The 22,108-nt window shown below is 35.4% G+C and overlaps 2 protein-coding genes across 2 annotated transcripts; both read left to right on the forward strand.

Moving 5' to 3' along the window:
• Positions 1-1,228: 1,228 nt before the first annotated feature.
• LOC100248221 (pentatricopeptide repeat-containing protein At1g71460, chloroplastic) lies at positions 1,229-4,227 on the forward strand. Its single transcript, XM_002275861.4, has one exon. It carries the CDS (start codon positions 1,670-1,672, stop codon positions 3,845-3,847), a length of 2,178 nt encoding a protein of 725 aa, XP_002275897.1. The 5' UTR covers positions 1,229-1,669; the 3' UTR covers positions 3,848-4,227.
• Positions 4,228-4,339: 112 nt separating this feature from the next.
• LOC100253356 (ethylene-responsive transcription factor ERF021-like) lies at positions 4,340-19,019 on the forward strand. The gene is made up of 2 exons (XM_010647597.3): positions 4,340-5,458; positions 18,050-19,019. Exons 1-2 carry the CDS (start codon positions 5,349-5,351, stop codon positions 18,672-18,674), a joined length of 735 nt encoding a protein of 244 aa, XP_010645899.2. The 5' UTR covers positions 4,340-5,348; the 3' UTR covers positions 18,675-19,019.
• The last annotated feature ends 3,089 nt before the right edge of the window (positions 19,020-22,108 follow it).

A 22,108-nucleotide genomic window follows, 5' to 3' on the forward strand; every position in this document is an offset into this window, starting at 1 on the left:
TTGGGCCTTCATCAGTCTTAATTAAAAATGTACATATATATATATATATATTTTAAGAATGTACATTTTTTAAAAAAATGTATGTGAGCTTATAAATTGGTCATCGAGGTGGGGGAAGGACTCAAATGCATTCCCTAGATTCTACAAATGAATATTTGGATTCTAATAAGGTCTACTAAGATCTAAGTCTACCTTAAAAACATATATGTATATTTTATAAAAATATACATAATTTTCTTAAGGATGTATGTGAGCTTAGAAACCAACCATCAAGGCAATGAAAGGGTTTAAATTCATTCTCCCAAGTTTCAAAAATGAATATTTAGATCCTAACAAGGCCTAATGGACTTCTATTCCATCTTAAAAAAATGTATTTTTTTTTTCCTTAAAGGTGTATGTGAACTTCAAAATCAGCCATCAAGGTGGAGGTAGGGTTTAAATGCAGTCCCTAGGTTTCATAAATGAATATTTGAATCCCAATAGGCCTAATATATTGATAAAATCCTTTGTTTTCATAGGCTACTCATGGTTGACCTTCACAAACTCCTCTTGGAGAGTTGTGTGCGTAATTTGGCGAGTTAACCCACCAAATTAATCCCCCTCGTCACTCTTTATCTCAATCGAATTCAACAGGGGAACTCAAATCCAACGAAAGCCTAAATGAACTAAACCAATAGGAACTGAAACCAATCAATGGGATTTGCTAGCTTTCCCCATTTCTCTCAACTAATTAAATAATACAATTCTAATAATTGTTAGACTATTATCTATTATAATTGTAGTTTACATATTGAAAGGGAGGACACATGACAGCGTTAATTTTCCAATTGAATAATCACTATCAAAACTAAACAACTACGAGTTTAGATTGTATGTATAGGGGAAACAAATTTGAATCAACAAGAGCTAAAATAAATACACAACTTTCAATGGTATTTTATAAACAAGAAATTAAAAAAATGATCCTAAATTTGGAAATTTAGTGATGATCTTAAGAGGTTTCGGTTTTTGGCGGCGGTATCTAGAGACACGGCTTCTAGACCGGCAAAGGACCCTTAACCTCGTCATTGACTAGGAATCAATATGCAGGCCATAATCCAGGCAAGGTTGATAAGTTGAGATTGAAGTCATGGTTGCTGTGGGTTGACCCCACACCTTTGAAGGAGGAAACACCATTGCTGACGTTGGCATCCCCTTTGTAGTGGTATTGCTTGTGTCCACCCAAAGCTTGTCTAGTGGGGAAAGTCTTGTGACAAATGGAACACCCATGAGTCTTAGCACCGTTGGGAGTAATGGATTTTGTTGGCTTATGATGGTTTAATAGTAACCCTAGTTGGGTTTTTTGCAAATGTGGAGAGGTAGTCCCCTAACAACTATATTCACTGATTTGAAAGCGGATGAAATTTCAATTATATTGGCCATTCGTTTTCCTTTCAAGCTTATGCAGTGAAAGACACTTTCCCCATTTATTCATTATTTTTTACATTTTTCTATTTTTTATTATCTCATTCGTCCCTTCCCCTCATCTTCTCTGGAAAATATCTGTCATTTCCACCATTGGAGTCTTTGTTAAAAGGCAACATATCTCCACTCCTCTTCTTCTTCTTTTAACCTTAAAACAGGGATTCTCACACTCTTCTCTTTCAACATACTCACGGTTTCCTCCGACATGAACACCATAGACAGTCCCCTCCTATCCACTTCCATTCGCCTTTCTCCCAAAACCCTGCTAAAACCCTCAAATTCTCTCAATAAACCAAACTTCAAGCCCTCTTCAACCCACCTCAAAACTCCACTAAAATCACCGGAAAACCTAACTTTCTCACAAAAGGATGCATACCCAATATCCCTGCCACTCCAATCCAAGAACCCACATGCCATTTACAGTGACAATCAAACAACTCCCTCCAGACCCACCCAAACCCAGTTTAGAACCAGATTGAAATCACCCAAAAAGAAACCGTTCTCGGAAAAAGATGCATTTCCGATGTCCTTGCCACTACATACTAAGAACCCACATGCAATTTTCAGTGACATTCAGAGATTTGCCAGGCAGGGTAAGCTCAAAGAGGCTCTCACCATCTTGGACTACTGTGACCAACAAGGTATCCCTGTTAACCCCACTACATTCTCCTCCCTTCTCCGTGCCTGTGTTGAATCAAAGTCTTTGACACATGGTAAGCAAATTCATGTGCATATTAGAATAAATGGGCTTGAAAACAATGAATTTTTGCGAACAAAACTTGTTCACATGTACACATCTTGTGGTTCTTTGGAGGACGCTAGAGGGGTTTTTGATGGGGTTAGCTCTAAGAGTGTGTATACTTGGAATGCATTGCTGAGAGGCAATGTGATTTCAGGTCGAAGACATTACAGGGAGGCACTTTCGACTTATTCAGAAATGAGGGAATTGGGGGTTGAGTTGAATGTTTATAGTTTTTCTTGTATGATCAAGAGCTTTGCCGGTGCCACGGCATTCAGGCAAGGTTTAAAGGCTCATGCCCTTTTGATAAAGAATGGTTTGGTGGATAGTTCGATTCTGAGGACTAGTTTGATTGATATGTACTTCAAATGTGGTAAAATTAAACTTGCACGCCTTATGTTTGAAGAAATTGTTGAGAGAGATGTTGTGGTGTGGGGGGCTATGATTGCAGGGTTTGGGCATAATAGGTTGCAGAGAGAAGCATTGGAGTATCTGAGGTGGATGAGGAGAGAAGGGATATGTCCAAATTCTGTTATAATGACTACAATACTTCCAGTGATAGGGGAAGTGGGTGCCTGGAAATTGGGGAGGGAGGTTCATGCTTATGTGGTCAAGACAAAGAGTTATTCAAAGCAGGTGTTTATTCAGTCTGCATTGATTGATATGTATTGCAAGTGTGGGGATATGGCTTCAGGGAGACAAGTGTTTTATGCCTCTACAGAGAGGAATGCTGTTTCCTGGACTGCTTTGATGTCAGGTTATGTCTCAAATGGGAGGCTTGACCAGGCACTGAGATCGATAGCTTGGATGCAGCAAGAAGGGTTCAGGCCTGATGTTGTCACAGTTGCCACTGTTCTCCCGGTTTGTGCAGAGTTAAGGGCTTTGAGGCAGGGGAAGGAGATTCACAGTTATGCTGTGAAGAATGGGTTTCTGCCCAATGTATCTATAGCTACTTCTCTGATGGTTATGTACTCAAAGTGTGGAAACTTGGATTACTCTTTTAAGCTCTTTGATGGAATGGACGCAAGGAATGTGATCTCATGGACAGCCATGATTGATTCATATGTGGAAAATGGGTGTCTACATGAGGCAGTTGGTGTGTTTAGGTCTATGCAGTTGTCAAAGCACAGGCCAGACTCTGTTGCAATGGCGAGGATTTTGAGCATTTGTGGTGAACTTCGAGTTTTGAAGCTTGGGAAGGAGATTCATGGACAGATCTTGAAGAAAGATTTTGAATCGATACCTTTTGTTTCTGCAGAAATAATTAAGATGTATGGAAAATTTGGAGCAATCAGTAAAGCAAAGTTGGCATTTAAGGCCATCCCTGCCAAGGGTTCTATGGCATGGACTGCCATTATAGAAGCTTATGGATATAACGATTTGTATCAGGATGCAATTAATCTTTTTCATCAGATGCAATCTGATGGTTTCATTCCAAATCATTACACTTTCAAAGCAGTTCTATCTATTTGTGAACGAGCTGAATTAGCAGATGATGCCTGCCTCATCTTCAATCTAATGTCCCGAAGATATAGAATTAAGGCATCCAATGAACACTACTCTAGTATCATTGAACTTCTCAACCGTGTTGGTCGCACTGAAGACGCCCAAAGATTCATTCAAATGAGATCTGCCTCACCATAACAAAAAGAGGAAATGGAGTATGCTAATTGCATGTTTACTTTCACTAAGTGAGCTCTTGGAACCTCCTTAGGGATCACAGATACTGATTCATCTGCCAGTCCAAAGATATATTTTAACTTTTTTATACACTGTAATTTTCTAGAAATTCTTTAAAATATGGTAGGGTATTCTTGAAAGATCCTGTTTTGAGATTTCATATAATTTGTGCAGGTACTTTATAGTGTTTCAAGTTATTACTTATTAGAATTTGTCTGTATGGGGTTTCCTAGAGTAGCCCTGTACTTGCACATGATTTTTTTCATTTGTATGATAGATTTCCTGGTTCTGCTTATTAGTTCTTCTCTGTTATTTACAGGATGCTATTAAAGCAACTTTAAGCTTCATATTTTAATTCTTTTTCATTATTTTTTTAATCCAGTTTTTATTTTTTATTCATGCGGTGAAGGTTAAACATTATGTTCATTGTTGTAACTTCTAAAATCGTTTCTGCAGATCAGTGTTGTAAGTCAAATTTTGCCTTAAGTTTTTAATTTTTTAAAAGGTGCTACACTCTGGTTATCTGGTTTGATTGGGTCAACTCAAAGACTGGACTCTTATGCACTTGATGCTTTTGTTTTGGGCAAATATTAAATGAGGTGGACTGATTTCTTATTCTATGAGTTTCTATCAGAACCTGAGGGTGAATGGAGTTGCTATGGCCAGGCAGATGTGGGACTTGAGAGAAAAAGAGGAAGGAAGGGGCTTTTCCCTTGCCAACACTGTTTCTTCACTGTTTTCCATTGCATTCAATCTTTAACTGATGAGTGTTCATCTTTTTCTTTTTCATTGCAATCCTTTATTCTCATGCTATGGCATTTATTATGTTCATCACTTGGACTTGTTTTGCACTTTTTGTTGCTTTTCGGTTGTTCGTAATGGTGATGAGGATTGGTTGAGGGTTGGTTCTGTGGTAGGGCATGTTGTTAGGACCACGGGCTTTCTTTGTTTGAATTGGATTCTTGGCTGTGGGTTTGAAACTGAAGTTGGTTGGTGGATTTGAATGGAAAATTTGATTGAAATGCTGATTTTGTAACTCATCACATGGATATACACCTTTTCAAGCATCTATTCCTCAAGTGATGAATCAACCTCTTTTGGCATATGACTTTATATGGTTCCTTATATTTCATTTCTTCTGCAGTCATCGCTATTGTGTCAACCTGTAAGTGTTTGATCTTAATTATATTTATATGCCTCTAGCATGATAGTTTGTGAATTTATTATGTCAGTTGTTTTGTTTCTTCTCAATGAAATGTCGTTCACATCTCTGTTTATTATGATTCAGTGAAGACCATTGTCAATGCTCTAGACCATATCTTGCTGCAACAAAAGATAGATCATTATTTTCTCCTACCTGTGTGTTTTGTTATATTTTTATTTGAATCAGAACTTCGGACATATGGTAATCAGCCACAAACTGAAAATATTAAACATGTGATAAATATCTGTTTGTAATATTACTATGCAGTGGAAGACGATTCTGCAACAAGTGCTTGGTTGGTTTACGAAAGGAAGCATGCAATCTAACCCACAACGCAAGTTTCTCATGCACCACATTGCTTTTGCAAAATTGTGAGTTCAGCTAATTCAATTTTTACATTAACCTGCTACATCATTCCTTGATTTTGTGAATCTTTCCTCTGGTCAGTTATGAAGTTTGGTAATCTTCTCACAGGTTTATGTGATGTTTATTTATTTATTTATTTTCCTTTGGGATCACAAATCTTTCTTTTCTTGAGAAGTAAATTAGAGAAGGTGTGTGTCAATTCTTTTGAAAACCTGCTCTATTCCATGACAATCCTTTTGATTTAGAACATTAGAGAGAAAGAATATAGGGGAGAGAAATAGAGGTGGAAGAGAGGGATTCCAAAGGAATTACAAATATTATTAATAAAAAAATTCCAAAGTGTTTAACATCATTGGACCTATATATAGATAGACAATCCTAACTCTTGTAGGAAACTAATTTTAATCATCCTAACTTTAATAAAATTTTATCACTAAATAATTAATAAATGACAAAATAACCTTAAAATATACAGAATCTCTCACTTATGCCTAACTATGTAATTTAGCATCCTTATTTTCATCATTTCCCCCTGGCTGAAAGGAACTTGACTTTGGTGAGTTTTGTTGCAGATATTGCTCTAAATGATGAAGATCAAGTCAATGGAACTCCCATTAGTAATCCAAGCATTATTAGTATTAGGATGATCTTTCCATTGACTAAGGAAAGAGCATGAGGCACAAGACTGTAGGATTGCCTTGCAAAAATAAAAGATGGCAACATTGGAGGCTCAAATGTGCCTCGGTAAGGAAATAAATCTGCCACATTGAGAATTGGACTTATAGATATAAATCAAGTAAACATGCATTACATCCCAGCCTTTGAAGGATAGAGAATGGGCCAAGTGGGAGGGCATGGAGTTTCTTTATGGGATTTTTATGGTAGCACTCAAGACAAATGCAAATCATAACATAATCACTCTCTTTGAACTCTCTATTCCAATGATGTGCATCAACAAGACGTTTATCATCAACATCACTCAAAGCAATATTTCATCATATTTCAGTATGTAAGTCATGAATGTGGTCAGCAAAAGGCTGGACTCAATAAAAAGGACAGTAATCAATAAGCAAAGGAACAAGATCAATGGGTTAGTGAGGTGAAAGATAATGAACAACTTCAGAGAGACTTTTGCTTTAGACCAATTAACGGAGTTATTATAATCAAATTCAGCCATGGATAGAACAAGATCCTAATTACCAGGTTTCTCACACACTAGGCACCTAAGCAAGTTACCCAAACTATGATTAACAACTTTTTGACTATCTGTTTAAGGATGAAAATCAAAGGAATACATCAAAGTGGTTCCATATATTTCCAAAGCATCTTCCAAATAGACTAACTATCAGACACTATGGTACCAGGTAAACCAGTCACAATTTAGTTCAAAAACAATTTTATCACATGGGATCAATATTCTTAGACACAAAAAAATGGGTCATCTCAAAGAATCTATCCACAAGTACCAAAATGGGATCATGACCTCTAGTCGTCTTGGCAACTTAAGGATGAAGTGCATGCTAAGATTACACCAAGGTGTTTGTTTCTTAGCCTTACTTGATTGATAGTTACAACATTGGGAAATGATCCTAGCAACATCCCTTTTTCAACAAAGGCTTATAAAACCTATATTCAACTAGAGCTACTGTTTTATCCCAACCAAAATGTTTGGCTAGACTTCCAACCAAAATGTACAATTTAACTCCCTTGAAAACATAGTCATCCCAAATGAGAAGTTGACATAATTTCTATTAGCACTATCTAAGTGATCCGCAAAAATAGTTCTAAAATTTCAACAAGTGAGATACTAATCCTTAATGCACTCAAACCCTACTACGTTCGTACTCGTTAAGTGGAGCATGGTGGTTACACGACTTGGGGCATCAATGACCTTATTTTCCATCCCAGAATGATGTTTGAGAACGGAAGTGTAGTTTGGGAGGAATTCAACCGATGCAACATGTCTTTCACTCAACTTATGTGAGGAACCAAGGCACATAAGGGCTTGATGGTTATAGTAAAGGATAAACTCCTTTGATAATAGATAGAAATGCTGATGATGAAGAGATTGTGCCTTCCTTATCATAGGTAAAATATCGTTGTTTTGCTTTATTGAGTTTTTCACTAAAATAGGCTATAAGATGATTATCCTAACTTGAGACACCATCCATACCTACTCTTAAGGCATCACAGGCTAACTCAAAAACCTTTGCTTAATTGCTATGAAAGCTTTATGGGCTTCTGGGTCTAATGAAAGTCTCAATTTTTCATGCATTTAGTAATTGGAGCAATGATGGTACTAAATCCTTAAATAAATCTCCTATAAAAAGAAGTTAAACCATGGAAAGTACAAACTGTAGTCAACTTTGTGCGTTCAGGCTAATCTCTTGCAGTCTTTACCTTGTCAGGGTCGGTGGAGATCCCTTGAGTAGACACAATAAAACCCAAGAGAAGCATACGAGGTTGCATGAAAGAGTACATCTTAAGGTTAGCATATAGTTTTTCCAGGTCTTAGGGTATGGAAGACTTATCTAAATTGATTTCATTGATCTTCCATGGATCATCTATAGATCAAATTATCATTGAAATAGACAGCAAGGAATTTTCCCAAGAATGACCTTAAAACACATGTCATCACTTTGATGAAAGTGCTAGGGGTGTTAAACATCCCAAAAGGCATTATCAACCTTTACAATCCATTCTGAGATTTAAAGATTGTCTTTCAGTTATCTCTAGGTCTAATCTTAATTCGATGGTATCCACTACATGCTATCTCTGAAAACCACTGGGAATCGGCTAGCTCATCTAACATATCTTCCAGCTAAGGAAAAAGAAACCTATACTAAACTGTGATATCATTGATGGCTCTACGATCAACACACATTCTCTAAGAGCCCATCCCTTTTAGGCGTAAGTAAACAAGAATAGTATGAGGATTAAGGTTGTGCCAAATAAACCCTTGTCTAAGAGACCCTCTACTAGTTAGTTGAATTCAACTTTTTCCGTAAAGTTCATCATATAATAAGGAAGATTAGGCAATTGCAATCCTGGAGCTTAGTCTATAACATGTTGAATGCCTCTCAAAGGTGACAATTCATCAAGTAAGTCCTCCAGTACGACTTCCTTAAATTCATCTAGCAAAGGAGTAACTTCGGAAGGGTAATCTAAACTAAACTCATATGAAGTGTGAAGACCTTCCTTAGCTACCAGGGCATATCCTGAACTAGTGTCAAGCCTTGCATCCTCAAATGGCCTAAGAAATAAAATTTGAATTCTTTGCTTAGGTTGATCCCTATGAGTGGACTTATCAAACTTGCACTAGTTAAATGTTGGTTTAGCAGGTTTTAAGACAATTGCCCTACCTCCATTGCTAGATTCATAGGTATTATTTCGCCCAAAATTCTTCGATTATGATTGTGTAACCAAGGACATCCTAACAAGATATGTGTGACAACCATGGGTAACACATCACAATAAATGTCTTCCAAATAAGTTCCTAACTTAAGTAGAACTAGACACCTCTCCTTGACAAGTAGAGAAATTTTATCTACCCAAGCTACCTTGAATGGACAAGGGTGGGACCCTAGCTTCAGGTCAAACCTAGCAATGGTGGAGTCAGACCACCATATTTATGGTGCCACCCCCATCAATGACCAACTTACAAGCCTTGTCCTTATAAGGAATATATGGAAAATACTTGAACCCTTCCACACATAACAATTAGTTGGGATGGAGAAGATATACTGCATCACAGATAAAACTTTCAATCCTCATAAACCTCAAAATGTTCCTCCTCACAATTAAGTTGGAAATACTCATGGGCCTCCTATTTTAGGGCAACATCCTCATGTTCTAATATGTTGTGGGCATTTAAAGTCTATGTGTCCCTTTGCATGACAACGATGACACTCAATTTGGGATGCAGGTGAAGGAAAACTAGATGAATTGTTTGAATTACACTTATTCATGTTAGCCCTAAAAGTTGGAGCAATATTAGGGTTTTGTCCTTGTTTGATGAAAGAAGGAAAAATTGTGACCCATCAGCATTCTTAGGGAATGTACTAAGGCAAAATTGATGAGAGTGAATAGGTTGGAAAGAAGCACACCTCATAGAACAAAGGTACTTTTTGGTTTCTAAGGCCTCATGATAAGCTTCCCTAAAAGGACTCAAGAGAATGTAAACTAACCTCACATTTAATTTCAGCTTTCAAGCCATTTATAAACCTAGCAACATGACCCAATAATCCTCATGAATGTCACAATGTAGCACTTGTTCCTCAAATTGGGCCATATACTCAATAATAGAGGAAGTAGTTTGCCTAAGGTTCAATAGTTGATCTGACAAGTGATTTCTATGATAGGCTGATAAGTATTTCTCTGTTAATCTTGACTCCATCTCTTCCCAAATAGGGTGGTGGCCTAAATGGTCAATGTCACATAACACTTTGTTGACCCTACCAATTTTATCTTAGCAAAACGAATATGTTGATTGTCAGTCACACCATTCCACTTGAACTAATCTTCAAGATTGGCTAAACAGTTAAAAAACATATCCAGGTCTAATCCACCATCACATTCTATTGCCTTTGCCTTGACCCTCCTAGTGATATCACCGACCTCATCATGGATTTACTTGGATGGTTGTAATGGTACCATGGAGGTAAAGATCAATGTTGTGCATAATGGTATCTATCCTGAGGTTCACGGTGCCTAAAGGGATTCCTAGGGCCATCATTGACAAATTGTGAACTAGATTATCTACTATTTCCATTGATAGCCATTGGGGCACCGAAAGTTTCATCCTTATAAACATCATCATGCGTGTCTACTATTCTACCATTGATTGGATCTTTTTTTATGAGTAGTTTTCCTAGGGGTGTATGTTAGAGGATCCCTATGTCTTTAGGATTCACTAGAGTTTTGTACCAATGTAGATTCATCTATCGCTTCTCCCTCATGATGTTTTCCAAGATCTTTCAACAAATAAGCCAAGTCCATAACAAGTTTGGTTGTAATATCTTTCACCTCTGTCAGATCAGCTTGTATGGTTGTCATAGTGGTGGTAAAGTTTTGTACATCCCTTGAAGGACCAAATGGGATTGTTCTAATTCAATGACCTTCATGTGTGATGAAAACAAAGGTTGAGAAAAAATGGAAACAAGGACAAATTATGAAAAAAATTAGGTAATGCTGAGATAAAACATGCCTTTTTTAATTAATATCAGATTTCTTCTAGACTTGGTTCACAACAATAGGAATTAAACTGAAATAAAGGACTATGCAATGACTCAAAAGAAAGGCACATAATATAAAATAGATAGGAAATAAGTAAGCGTAAATAAAAGGCTCACTTTTTATTTTTATTTTTTATAAGGTAATTGGCAAAAAGTAATAGGACAATAAAGGCAAGATTCCAGTATATTACTTGTTAAACCAAAGAACCAAACTAAAGGTACATATTTCCAAGTATTAGAAAAATTACCCTCAAGACTTTGTGGTGGAATTGAACTTTGAAATTGGTGGGAGAACTCCAATGATGCAAAACACATCCAAAAACTGATTTGGCTGTAGTTAGTACCTCTAATGAAGTTTGTTCCCCGCTTCCTTAGACCTTTCAATGATTGGGAGGTGGAGGAGGTGGAGAAACTCCTTCTGATCATTCAAGGAAAGAGGCTGAATGCTGATTTGGAGGATAGGATGGTGTGGAAGGAGTCGAAGGATGGGATTTTCTCTGTAAAATCCTGCTTCAATTCTCTTGACCACAGCAGTGCAGTCCCGTTTCCTTGGAGAATTATTTGGAGTACGTTTGTTCCTACCAAGGTGGGCTTTTTTGCTTGGGAAGCCTCTTGGGGGAAGGTGCTCACTCAAGACCAACTAAAGAGGAGGGGCTGGAATTTAGCTAACAGGTGCCCCTTGTGTTGTGATGAAGAAGAGACGATAAATCACATCCTTATTCACTGTTCTAAGGCGAAGGTTTTGTGGGATCTGTTGTTCTCCTTATTTGGTGTCAATTGGGTCCTCCCATTTTCGGTTAGAGACACTCTTTTAGGTTGGCTTGCTCCCTTAAAGGATAAGAAGCGTAGTAAGGTTTGGCGGGCAGCTCCTCTTTGCTTATTTTGGATGGTTTGGAAGGAAAGAAATAGGATAGTTTTTGAAAATGATGTCCTATCAATTCAAAGATTGAAAAATTCCTTCATTTGTAATCTCTTATCTTGGGCTAATTCTTCCATAGTTGAAGGCCCCCTTTCCTTGTTTAATTTTTTGGACTGGTTGGGTTCTTGTTGAGGGTTGGTAAGGGTTTGTCCTTTTTGTTTCCGGTTTTTTGTAGGTGATGCTTGTATACTCCCTGTATACTCTGGGTCGCCTTTCATGCCCCTTTTATAATATATTTCTGTGCGTTTATCTATCAAAAAAAAAAAAAAGTACCTCTAATGAAGTTGTAGCATGATAGGGAGTATTCCTAAAACATGTCCAAGGTTGACCTTGCTTTGATACCAATTGATGTAGAACAATAGAGAGAAAAAGAATATGGGGGGAGAAAAAAAAGCAGAAGAGAGATTTTGAACAAATTAGAAATATTATTAATAAAAAAAAGGTCCAACGTATTTAACATCATTGGACCTATATATAAATAGACAATCATAACTAATAGGAAACTAATTTTAATAATCATAACATTAATAAAACTTTATCACTAAATAATAATAACATAAAATAAATAATAAATAACATAATTACCTTAAAATGAACAATAAATAACAAAATGTATTGCATCCTATATTTTGGGCGTAACATAAAATATGTAATTTAGCATCTTTATCTCCATCACCTTCGCTTAAATGTCTCATAGAGACCCTGTAATTATTTATTTTAGACACTACACATGTATTTGAAAAATTCTTTCAAGTCATATGCTGTTCAACTTTCAGATGTACCGCATATGTGTAATGCTGGTAGCATATGTTGGCTTCTTGGAATTAAAGCATGATCTTCATAAAAACCAGAATTTATTTTTTCCCCCCATGCTACCTAATCTTATTGGCTGGAAGCAAAAATGGTTTGAGATTTTATGATTCAGTGAATTAAGGTTGCTCTATTAGGTATGTGGGATCAGGCACCACTTCGAACCTTCATTCAATTTTCATTTTGAACTTGCTAAACATCTTTAGGTTTGTTGCTTGGCATTAAGTTTTCTGCATTATAGTTTGGTAAAAATTGGGCCTGGGGTGATTGCATTGCCTATTTTTGGTCCAAGGAGGGATTTTCTTCAAATTGTCCAAAGTGGTTCCTTTCCAAATTGTTGTGATGTGCAGGCAAGCTAGAGAAAAATATCAGCCTACAATTCTGGAGTTCAGATAATACTCTCCAAAATAGAATATACGCCAACATGTATAAATAGGTCTAGAGTAGGGATTGTAAGAAAAAGGGAAACGTCTCTTATAGCTGTTGGACCAAATTGGAAAACTTTCATTTTGACTACTGGTTCTTAGGTTTTCCTCTATCTGTTCAAGAAACCATAGAACCAGATTAGCAAGAAGGTTGTTTTCATTACTCAGAGAAGGAACAGTCATGTACGATTAAGACGACTATGCAAATGCTAATGAGAATTGATGAGTAGTGAACTTGGGAATGCTACTGAAAAACACTAATTTACTAGACCCTGCACCAATTCTTATATTCTGTACGCTATTCTGCCCAAAATTTTAGGAGAATTGACAGAAAGTAACCCATGGGAATTGATGAGTAGTAAACTTGGGAATGCTACTGACTACTCCAATTTACTAGACCCTGTACCAATTCTTATATTCTGTACGCTATTCTGCCCAAAATTTTAGGAGAATTGACAGAAAGTAACTCAGCACCTGCAAAGAAAAGCCATTCATGAATCAACACATTGCCATCCGAGAGACAGGCGAGGCCACACAAACTTCAGGTGTCATAATCCAGTCTAATGTCAATACTGAAGTCCTAGGCCCCTGCTCATGACCTACTTGGTTTTATTCCACAGGGCAGAGAGACATCAACCTTTCTAACTACTGAAATTGGCATCCTTCGACCTTGAACAGGGAACACTCATCAAATAGATTCAAGATCCCCTAAGCAAAAAAACTGACACGATGGGGACCGTCTGGACTGTTCCCCTACCCTAGCTGTAGAGCTATAAGGTGATTAATCTTGGTTAGGCAATGCATATAATAAAACCCCATCTCTGATAAGTAAAGGTATGCTTACTCAAAACCCCTAGCTGCACTTCTAAAGTCTAATTCTAACCCAGCTATCAGAGTTTCCACACCAATACTCCATTGGTGTGTCTTTCTAAGTGACTAGCGGGCGGGTTTGGGTGATCCAGTCCAGTCTAGCTTCCCATCCTCTTCATAGTCGGGCTACGGATAACCCAATCCAACAACCAACATCCCAACATACATGGTCCACAAAATCCTTAGTTTATGCAGGTGAGCCCTTGCAAACTAATCACTTGCCACTGAACTGAGGTCAAAAGTATTATAATGTTGTTTATGAATTAATTGTGTATTAAGTTATTTTTAGTCAACAACAACCTCTATTAACCTCATTATTTTGTCTTGTGTGTGCTGCAGCTGTTTTCCTCATTTCTATGCTCTAGTTGATTTAATCATTCTAACCCCAACCATCCTTGAATACAATAACTTTACATTGTGACCCTTTCTTTCCATTGAAGTTGGATGCATGTCTTCTTCAAGTCCTAAACCTAAGATTCTAACTCTTATCTTATTGGTGTCAAAAGCATGGGAATTTGTTGGCTTCACCAACTATTATCTTCATTATTACTATTATTATTATGATTATTTTTTGGAGTAAAGGTGTCGGCGAATTACTAGTTCTTGTAGTTCATTGAGTGAACCACTAAAAAAATGAGATTTTTTGGGTACTTGACTTCTTTATCATATGATTATGAATACTAAATTGCAGTTCAAATCCTATTGCCTTTCTTTGTAGGGCGGTAGTGCATGAATCTATTAGGAATTAGCTGTAACCAACCATATCAAAACGTGCATGTTACTTGGAATTTACTATTCATATTGCAACTTCTACCACAACTCTTTATTATTGTTCTTTGGTGTCTTAATAAGAAGAGATCAAGACTAGAAAAGATGATGAATGTCACATCAATAGATAATAAAATTTACGGTCCGGCTATGGTACCGATTCAGTACCTATCAGAAAGTACAACGCATTAGATCATACCATGCATACATTTTAGTGTCATTGTTTTGTTCCAAGTCTGGTCCCATTCTTTTATACTTTGATCCCATTATTTGTACCCTCATCTGGTGGCTTAGATTCTATTACACATTTGCAATGACAGAGATGAAAGGTTTGGTAGGTAGGATCTTCATCTTGGTATCTCAAACTTCTAAAAATTATGGTGGTTCAAAGAAGTAATCAAAATCCTATTTGAATCTTGAAAAGTATGAGAGAAAAGTTTTAGCCTGTCGGTAGGATCTCTGGAGTTCCAATAAACCATTCTAACAAAGATTTTGCCTTCCAATTTATCCAAGAGATTCAGGACAACACAAGGTAACTAGGCTAAAAACCCCATTTGATGTGATTGTAGTAGACAACTAAAGGGGAGACAAGATGGGATTAGATTCTCATTTTTCCTACCACAGAAAGGTTTTGATTAACGCGGAAACCGTATAGATGATGAAGTTGTACTGAGGAACAGTGAGTATGAGGAGAAAGGGGTGATGGTAGTTGTGAAGATGGGAGTAAATATTTATTCAAATGGTAGCGAAGTTGAAGGTGAGCATGATACAGCTGTAAGAAAGAAAAAAAGGAATGATAAGTGTGGCGTTGAATGGACTACAAATTGACTAGAATTTTGAAATTTGGAATGTTGTGGATGTTGCTCACTAGTCACAAGCACCCACATCAGCCCAATTGTATTTCCACATGGGGGGGGTGTGTTCTTCATTTTCTACACATTTATGGCTGACCCACTTGTGGTATTGTCCTTCTTGCGTGGATGGATGGTTTGCGTGCTTTGGGTTTTTTTGGATGCTTTAATTTGATAGTTGTATTTTTTTTAAGTATAAAAAAGTATCATCAATCAGATAACCCTCTATTCGATTTTTTACGTAGTTTTGAGGCTTTGGGTTTTTTGGGTGCTTTAATTTGATAGGTGTATTTTTTTCGTATCGAAAATATATCATCAACCAAATGTATCAAATTCTATTCTTTCTACATTGATTCCATTTTCTACAAATTTATGGCTGACCCATCAGTGTTGTCTTTTCCAAGCTCATGATTTTGGGGCTTTAGGATTTTTGGATGCTTTAATTTGGGAGGGGATAGTCGTAAAGTCTTTACCATTGTTGGGGCCTATTTGGATTTTTGAGAAAACAAACTATTTTTTGAGTTTCAATGTTAATTTTATTAAAAAGTTATAATTTATATATATATATATAAAAGAAGAGCTTAATATGAGAGTTAGAAGTTCATTCCTTATATTAGTTTTATTTTAACTTATAGGATGTTTTTTGGTCTCAAAAGTACTAAAAAAGATGTTGAAAAAAAAAAAAAAAATTCTCTTAGTTGATTGTATATGAAAAATATCAAAGAAAATAAAATATAATTAAAATTTTATATATTTTTAAATTATTTAATCTTTACATTAAAAAGTTAATATAAGTAAAATAAGTTTAAAGTAACACATAAAAATGATTTATTGAATTTAAATTTGTTTTTTAGTTTTTTTCATTTATTTTTCCTTTAAATTTATTGAAAGTAAAACATTAAAAATAAAAAATATTTAAGAATAAAGAAAATATGTCAATAAGGTTGAAGTTCTTAAAAAGATTTTTATTCTAAAATAATATTAGAGAATTAATGTTTTTTAAAAGTAATTCTAAAATATTATTTTTTTAAAGTTGTTTTTTGAAAATGTTTTTAAACATGTCTTATTCATCTATATTATAATGAATATGCTTTTTAAGGGCTTTATGAGGAAGAAATTCAATTATAAAAATGGTTTATTTTTAGGAGCAAGATTATATTATATTATATTCTTGTTCACTAGCACCACAAATTTTGGTGGTTGGCTCCTCCTACTATATTTTTTTCTTAAGAAAAAAAAAAAAAAAAAGAAGAAGAAGAGGGAAATCCCCAAAAAGCAGATTACTCATAGCATGTCTCCTAAAAGTCCAAAAGGGTCCACTCCCACCTACCCAAACCTTAAAAATGAATAAACAATAAAAAGTCTTAAATTTTTTACGTGGATAATCCTGCCTAGACGGCAACTAAATTTTGAAGTCACATCAACCCAAAAGGTTTTCAAAAATCTAGGATTTTACCTTCCCTAAACCCATACTTAGTGTGCTAAATCTCCCCTCCAATGAGAAGATTCTCCTTTGGAAAGTTTGTACTTACTTTTTTATTCATTTACTTAATTTCCAAGTCAAGCTTTTCCGACTTTAATTTGGCCAACAGCTTGGAGGGCAAAACTGGAATTTTATCTTCACGAAAAGCTTGTCCATCTCAATTGAAGTTTTTATCGATAAATCTTTTGTAGTATAGAGTTAATTTCATTCACCTCCCCCGATATTTCAACTAAATACATCTGGTTCTCATAAATTTGAAATTTCATCAAATACATTCCTTATCATTTTTATTTCTTATTTTTACCAACCTCATCTCTCAGTTGAAATAGGAGAGATGCATGATAAAATTTTAAACTTACGAGGTGAAATATATTTAACCAAAAACCTCAGAGAATGTGAATGAAATTAATCCTTGTAATATATCATTAAATTAGTCGATACTTTATATTGGATTCAAAACATTAGTCCATCTTAATCATCTCACTCTACACTCAATATGAGATTTATAGTAAAGTTTAATTTTCTTAATTCATTTCTTTTGCAGACATTTTTGAGGAAATATTTGTTATATGTCCATAAATGAGGTTACGGGAAGCCCTTTATATGATTTGATGTCATACTTATTTTAAGATTTTAACTCATTTAAAGATGTGTATCGAGACCTATCCATTGAGGTTCATATCTATATTCCGAGATCATTTCTCAAATTATGATTTCTTATACCAAGAAGTGACATCATCACATGCTTGTCATTACCATGTATAACAACTTTTTAAAATAAGAACTACATATTACACCGTCATTTTTATGATTAATCACACTCCGTCGACAACAAAAATTGTAATGAAACAAAGAGAAGAGTAAGGCCACTTCTCCAAGAACTCTTTGACTAGAAACAAGGATGGGTTATGGGTGTGGGTCACCTTGAAATCAAACAAAAAGCCCTCAAACTTGATGGCTTAAGAGTATTAATTTCTTCATTATTCAATTCATTTATCCCTGCACACCACTGCATACTGATGTGAGCATAATCCATTTACTACTCCCACCCCCCATGGATCAGTAGGTCCATTTCTGTTGCCACCTTGCTCTAAACCGCGTCCCTAACAGTAACCCTAATCCCATTTCCCCCTTCTCTTTCATATCCGGAAACCTTAAAAATGATTTTGGAAGTTCAAGCACTTGTTCTTCTTTGATTGGTCGTCACTAAATCTTTGCTCATGTGTGCATTTGAAGCTGCCAGGAAGGACACTTCTCAACTCACGATCTCTCTATATATATAGTATGGTTTTGTACGCTAGCTTTACGGGCAATGGAGGACGATCAAGGTCACAGCCATGGAGGTGCGGTTGCTTCTTCTTCAGGTTACAGGGGTGTCCGGAAGAGGAGATGGGGCAAATGGGTGTCCGAAATACGCGAACCGGGCACCAAAACCCGGATTTGGCTAGGCAGCTTTGAGACCCCGGAGATGGCAGCCATGGCCTATGATGCAGCCGCATTGCACTTTAGGGGCCATGGGGCTAAGCTCAATTTTCCTGAGCTGGCACCCAATCTTCCTCGGCCCGCGAGCTCCGCTGCCGAGCACATCCGACTGGCGGCGCAGGAGGCCGCTCTGCGGTTGACCCGGGCGCCAGAGTCAGCCGGCCAGTCAGGATCAGGTTCTGGGTTGGGACCAGTCCGGGTCGGTCTGTCGCCGAGTCAGATTCAGGCGATCAATGACTCGACGTTGGACTCGCCGAGGAACTGGACCGAGTTGGCTCAGACCGTATTCTTAGACGAGTCAATGATCATGTCTTGTGAGTTGGAGATAAGTGACTGGGATGAGGAGGAGGTTGAAGTCAATGAGTCACTCTGGGATTAAAGCTTAGGTAACATGAAAACCATACACTAAAATAATTAACAAAAAAATAGTGTCATTACCTTTTTAACATATGATATTAATTGGGATTTTTTAGGGTTGGGAGTATATGTATAAGTTTGTACAAGTTCATTCCATTTGACATGAAATGAGTTGGTTTTTGATGGCTCATTTGTGAAGGGTTTTGGTGGGTGAAAATGTGGGGGTTTAGGGGCCACAATTTCCATGTATAAGTAGTGAGTATATTGAGATGAAGTTTGTGTGGTGTAAGTTCTTTGATAGTTGTTATATTTTATGTAATAGAATCATTGGAGTAATCATCATTCAAATGAGGTTTGTTTTCATTAATTGTTTTTGTCTATTTGTTGATTAGTGTTATAATTTGATTTGGGTGGACTACTTTTTCTTTATTTAAGTGTTTTGTCTTCTTGGGGCTATGGTTCTAGAGCCCATTATAATTCAATATGCAATTCTACTACCACAATACAATACATCTATGTACATATGAGAGAGAGAGAGAGAGAGAGAGAGAGAGAAAGAGGGAGAATGAGAAGAAGAAAGGAGAGAGAGAGAGAGAGAGAGAGGGGGGAGAGAGAGAGAGAGAAAGAGAGAAAGAGAGGGAGAGAGAGAGAGAGAGAGGAGTGGACCCATGATGATACACCCATGGTCAACCAAAATGCTGTGTAGAAATGGAATATTTGCTTCAACCCACAATTGAATATCATATTATATAAGATTTGGGAAATCCTATGGTAGGGCTCTTTGCAACCATACCCACATTTTAATCTCAATTCTTAAAATTTATATATTTGGACCATTAAATAAAAATACAAAGGAATGGAATGTTAATACAAGTAAATGAAATTAAATTAGAAATGAAATTTTGGTATGAGTAAATGACATCAAATTACAAGGAAATGAAATTTATCGCTAATAAAATAATATCATTATCAAAGTTAAAAAAAAAAAAAAAAAATCTCAATACTATGTCATAGTATGACCACCTTTAATTAGTTGCCATTTTAACAAGATGTTGAAACAAAATAAAAGGAATTTCACATGCTTGGGTAGATTTATTAGAATAATTTCTAATTTATTAAATTAATAATGTAAAAAAAAAAAATTATGTCATAAAGTTCTTTTAATTATAAAAAATGGGGAAAAATTAGGCTCTAAAAAGAAAAAGTAGTACCTAGCCTTTGGAAGTCATAACCGAAAGTAGAAAAGGTAATAAGTTAAAGAAAGAAAGAAGAAAGTGAGAGAAAGTAGCAGAGATTGGTTGAATCCAAATTTACTTTCATTTTTTTATTTGTTTATTTATTTTTTTAAGTTAAAATGAATCTTAAAAGATATAACTATATCTTGACCTTGGTTATAAAGATATATTATGAAAGACATCGGTTTTGCCAATTTAAAGTTCAAATATTTAATTTATTTTTTTTTTTTTATGAAGTAGATTGTTTAATAATTTTGAATATATTAAATATAATAAACGTATCAACAACTTCTTAATGGGTCAGGTCCTGCATAGGTTTATCATAATTGAGCCCTACTCTCCTACCTAAATAGTGCGTTGACTCAAAGGAAATCCTTTAAAAGTATTTGAAGACTTATATCTAAGCATGTGCTTGAGACCATTACCCTCAATCTAGCCAATTGTCAAGAAGGTTTATGTAGAAATGAAGTCACTACACAAGGGCATTTATCCTTGACAACCTAAACGAGTATGACTTGAAAACTATTAGTGACTTGAGCATGTAGATACTGCTAACCATTGCCTAGGGCAAACTTGGACATCCGATGGCAACCCAAACATAGAGGCTTAAGCACCATCTAAAAAGTTACAATGGTCTAACCAATGACGATCATGACCAATACTCGAATCACTGATAAGGTAACCATGGGTTGAACCAAGGTTAGATAACAATAGTAAGAGCAAATTACATAAAGACGTTCAATCCTTAATATGAGGCAAACTTATTCATCCCGACCAATTGACTTTTCTAAACCCATTTCACTCTATTCCCTTGCTGAAGAAGTCTTAATAGCTTGATCATCAGAGTGGTATATTGTGCACAAAAGTTAGCTTCAAAGAATCATTATGGTTGATAATCAAGGGTTCGCTCAATCATTGATCAGTTGAGTAAGGAGTTGTTAAGCTCATTTATCAATCAACATACTTTGTCAATTATGTAATAACACTTACAAAGTATTTAGTATTAACAGTCTTATTATATTTTGATCAAGCTCTAATAAGTTTTGAGGTTTTTTTTTCTTTTTTTTTTTTGCTTTTTTTTTAGTTAAGTCTTTTTTTTAGATGTTTTATTTTAATACAAAAAATAAAACATAAGTTTTATTTGAATTTTAAAACATAAAATTTTATATGCATATTGGACTTAATATAAAAAAGAAAAATTATTCATGCAAAAGCTATAATTTTTTTTTATTATTATTTTTATTTAATTTTGCAGTTTTTATGTTTACCGTTGAAAACAAAAGGCATACAAATACTATGAAAGGCTCAATACAATTATTGAGATATTGATCATGGTTTATCTAAATGAAGGATATCAAAAGAAGAAAGGGAAAAGAAAATTAATTTCAAATAATTAAATTAGAGAAATAAACACAAGGGGAACAAGTTCACCACAACAACTTGGACCTCCAATTGGGCTAATGCCAGCCCAAGTGACCCAAAATCATTCTAGCTTTGGGCTTAATATTTAGAAGCCCAAACTGAATATCCACTCTCTTTCTCCTTCACCTACCCAAAATGCAGTGAAAGTGAAAATAATTGAACAATGAAAATATCAAACATGTTTATGTGATTTCTAGCTATTCATGTGATTATATTTTTCTAGGACCAAAAAAAAAAAAAGGTATTTTTAGGTTATGTTTGGCTTTGGAAAAATTTAAGAGAAAATATAAAGGAAAGAAAACATAGAGTAAAAGTATAAGAAGAAAAACAAGGAAAATAAAAAATAGATTTAAAATCAATAAATTATTTTTATATATTACGTCTAACTCATTTATCTTATTTTAATTCTTTTATATGAATATTAAATCATTTGAAAATATATAAATTTTAATTATATTTGATTTTTTTTACATAATAAAACTTGTTGGTGTTGGATTTGGGTGCCCAAGTGGGCTAACCCGACCCTATCCAACAAAATGAGGAATGGAGGAATAGTATCTAGGAGTTAAAACTACTTATCACTATATAATCATAAAAGAAGAAAAAAAACAAAAGATTTCTCTCTCACTTACACTCTCTTTCTATGAAAAGTACGAAATAACACACTTATGCAAGAAAGGTTTTTGTCTTGAATTTCTTTTATTTTTCTATGTGAAAGAAGATTAAGACCTTTATATTATACAAACAAAGTGGTTTTCATTTTTTTTAATTTCATTCACGACTTGGGATAGATAATTGA

The sequence above is a fragment of the Vitis vinifera genome, chromosome 18 (genome assembly GCF_030704535.1).
Source record: "Vitis vinifera cultivar Pinot Noir 40024 chromosome 18, ASM3070453v1".
In the NCBI taxonomy this organism is placed as follows: domain Eukaryota; kingdom Viridiplantae; phylum Streptophyta; class Magnoliopsida; order Vitales; family Vitaceae; genus Vitis; species Vitis vinifera.

What these genes read in the sequence shown, in the direction of transcription:
- LOC100248221 (XM_002275861.4), top strand. Translation starts at nt 1,670, where the DNA reads ATGAACACCATAGACAGTCCCCTCCTATCCACTTCCATTCGCCTTTCT.
- LOC100253356 (XM_010647597.3), top strand. Translation starts at nt 5,349, where the DNA reads ATGCAGTGGAAGACGATTCTGCAACAAGTGCTTGGTTGGTTTACGAAA. An exon ending in CACATTGCTTTTGCAAAATT is followed by an intron (nt 5,459 to 18,049) that starts GTGAGTTCAGCT and finishes GTGCATTTGAAG; the next exon opens with CTGCCAGGAAGGACACTTCT.